This window comes from Monodon monoceros, unplaced genomic scaffold (assembly GCF_005190385.1).
Source record: "Monodon monoceros isolate NGI ecotype Baffin Bay Population unplaced genomic scaffold, NGI_Narwhal_1 Super_Scaffold_10, whole genome shotgun sequence".
NCBI classification, from domain to species: Eukaryota; Metazoa; Chordata; class Mammalia; order Artiodactyla; family Monodontidae; genus Monodon; species Monodon monoceros.
Window position 1 is genome coordinate 49438590 of NW_021703766.1, and position 2508 is coordinate 49441097.

Sequence of the window (2508 nt, forward strand, 5' to 3'; positions counted from 1 at the left end):
AATTGCAAATCTGGTACCCTATCATCCCTGAATATTGTAGTGGGTGTGTCCTACAAACAAGGACATTCCACGGTAAAGATACCTTTGTTCCCTTTGATTCATACATTTTATATGAGACAACATAATAGCCCACATTCTTCCACCAAACTTTCCATCTACCCGTTTACTTATATCCACATAGATTCATGGATTCTTGTTTTATTTAAGGGGTTATGATCTGTTGCGCTCATTTTTAATGTTGATGCTCAAAATGTCCCAGATTTGGCCAGTGGGAGCCCTTCAGGCTGGCTCTATGCCCTTCCACCTGTTCCCATCATTCTTTGAGCATTTCCTTACTTTCTGACCCCAAAAATGTTCCAAAAATGGCTGAGCGCCCGAAATGGCTCTTCTTGTATCTTCCCTGTCCCCCGACCCCTAGAATCAGCCATTTTCTCACGGGAGAAGAGAGGGTACTTCTGAAGGCGGGTGGCTGACCCCTCACCCCTGAATGACTCCCCTCAGACTCAGATTTAAATGCGGCGGGCCGGGCCAATGGCAGAGGCAATGCTCTAGCAGTTGCCATGGTGACCGCTGAGCTGCAGAGCGGAAGGAGGTGGTGATGTCATTGTGGGAGCAAGTGCAGCGGCCACATCCTTGTCTCAGCCAGGTTACAGGGCAGTGAGGGTAGCCTCTGGGCCAGCGGCAAAGAACAAGCTGCCCTGCCCGCCAGGCACCCTCGCAGGACACCCCGGTGACAGCAGCCCCAGGGCGATCAGCCGTCCCAGATCTGCTGAGACTGACAGGACCTGCGAGACCTTTGAGGACCACCGCCAGAAAGAGGGACCAGCATCTTCATACTCGCTCTGGTGCAGCCTTGCCTAGGACTCAGGATCCACGAGCTAGCCGGCAGACACCCACCCCTGCTTCACACTCTGTAAGTCCCTAGGAATTCCCAAGAGCCCCCTGGGAGGGAGGTTACAGAAGGCTGGACACTGTGCAGCCCTGTGGGCAGGGCCTGGGGCATCCTTGGCTGAGGTGGACAAACTAGGCCCTGTGAGGCCTCTCTCTTTGCCTTGAGAAGGGGTCATGGCATCCTGGATAACGTTTTGGATTCCCGAGGCAGCTCAGGTGTGCACCATCGGGCATACTGCTGCCTCAGAGAGCTGGGCAAGATGCTTTTCGGCGTCAAGGACATTGCACTGTTGGAGCATGGGTGCAAGGTTTTTGAGGTGGACAGTTACAAGTCTCTGATGATCCTGGGTATCCCGGAAAACTGCAACCATGAGGAATTCGAAGAGATCATACAGGCCTCCCTAAAACCTCTGGGTAAGTTCAAAGTGGCTGGGAAGTCCTTTGTGGAAGAAGAGAGATCCAAGGCCGTCATCATTAGGCTGGCAGAGGACATCAATTATGCCGAGATCCCCAGGGAGATCAAGGGCAAGGGCGGCCTGTGGAGAGTGGTCTACATGCCCCGGAAGCAGGATATTGAATTCCTGACCAAGCTGAACCTCTTCCTGCAGAGCCAGGGCAGGACGGCGCAAGATGTAGCCCGGGTCCTAAGGCAGGAACTGTGCCCGACAGTGACGGGCCCCAGAAACTGCTATGAGCCTGGGCCAGGGGAGAAACCAGGGCCTGGGGCCACTGCTGCAGTGGACAGAGTGCCACCTCTGGACTCCACGAAGGAGAGCAAGGCGGGAGACAGCAAGAAAGGCAAGCGGAAGCACAAGAAAAACCGTCGACGACATCATGCATCTGACAGGAAGCTCTGAGGTGACCTGGGGTGGGTGTCAGCTGAGTGGGTGTGGGTGGCGACTTGGAAAGGTGGGTGGTGACTTGGAAAGGTGGGTGCCCTCTGAGTAAGTTCGGGGGAGATGAGTTACCCAGTCAAGGGAGTGGGTGACGTTTCAGTAAGAATGGGTACCATCTGACTAGTGTGAGCAAAGGTGGGTATTTTTGTTTTTGTTTTTTTTGCGGTATGCGGGCCTCTCACTGCTGTGGCCTCTCCCGTTGCGGAGCACAGGCTCCGGACGCGCAGGCTCAGCGGCCATGGCTCACGGGCCCAGCCGCTCCACGGCATGTGGGATCTTCCCGGACCGGGGCACGAACCCGCGTCCCCTGCATCGGCAGGCGGGCTCTCAACCACTGCGCCACCAGGGAAGCCCGAAGGTGGGTATTTTTATCTGAGTTAACTTGCGGGTGACATCTGAGCGGGTGTGGTTAAGACTTAGTTGAGTGTGAGTCACTCATCCATTCATTCTACAGATGTGCATTGCACACCTACTATGTCCCAGGCACTGTTCTAGGAGCTGGGGATACAGAACGGAGCAAATCCAATGCAACTTTCTGCCTTCACGGCACTCATAGTGAGTGGGTAGCTTCTGAGTTACTTGGGTACATCTGAGTGCGAGTAGGTACCATTTGAGCAGGGTGGATAATATCTGGTTGAGTATGGATCATTCATTCATTCAACAAATATTTCCTGGGCACCTGCGGTGTACCAGACACTATTCCACGCACTGGGAATACACC

The 2508-nt window shown here is 54.2% G+C and overlaps 1 protein-coding gene across 1 annotated transcript; it reads left to right on the forward strand.

Moving 5' to 3' along the window:
* The first annotated feature begins 1151 nt into the window (after positions 1 to 1151).
* On the forward strand, positions 1152 to 1748 carry LOC114903346 (paraneoplastic antigen-like protein 8C). The gene has a single exon (XM_029236125.1). It carries the CDS (start codon positions 1152 to 1154, stop codon positions 1746 to 1748), a length of 597 nt encoding a protein of 198 aa, XP_029091958.1.
* The last annotated feature ends 760 nt before the right edge of the window (positions 1749 to 2508 follow it).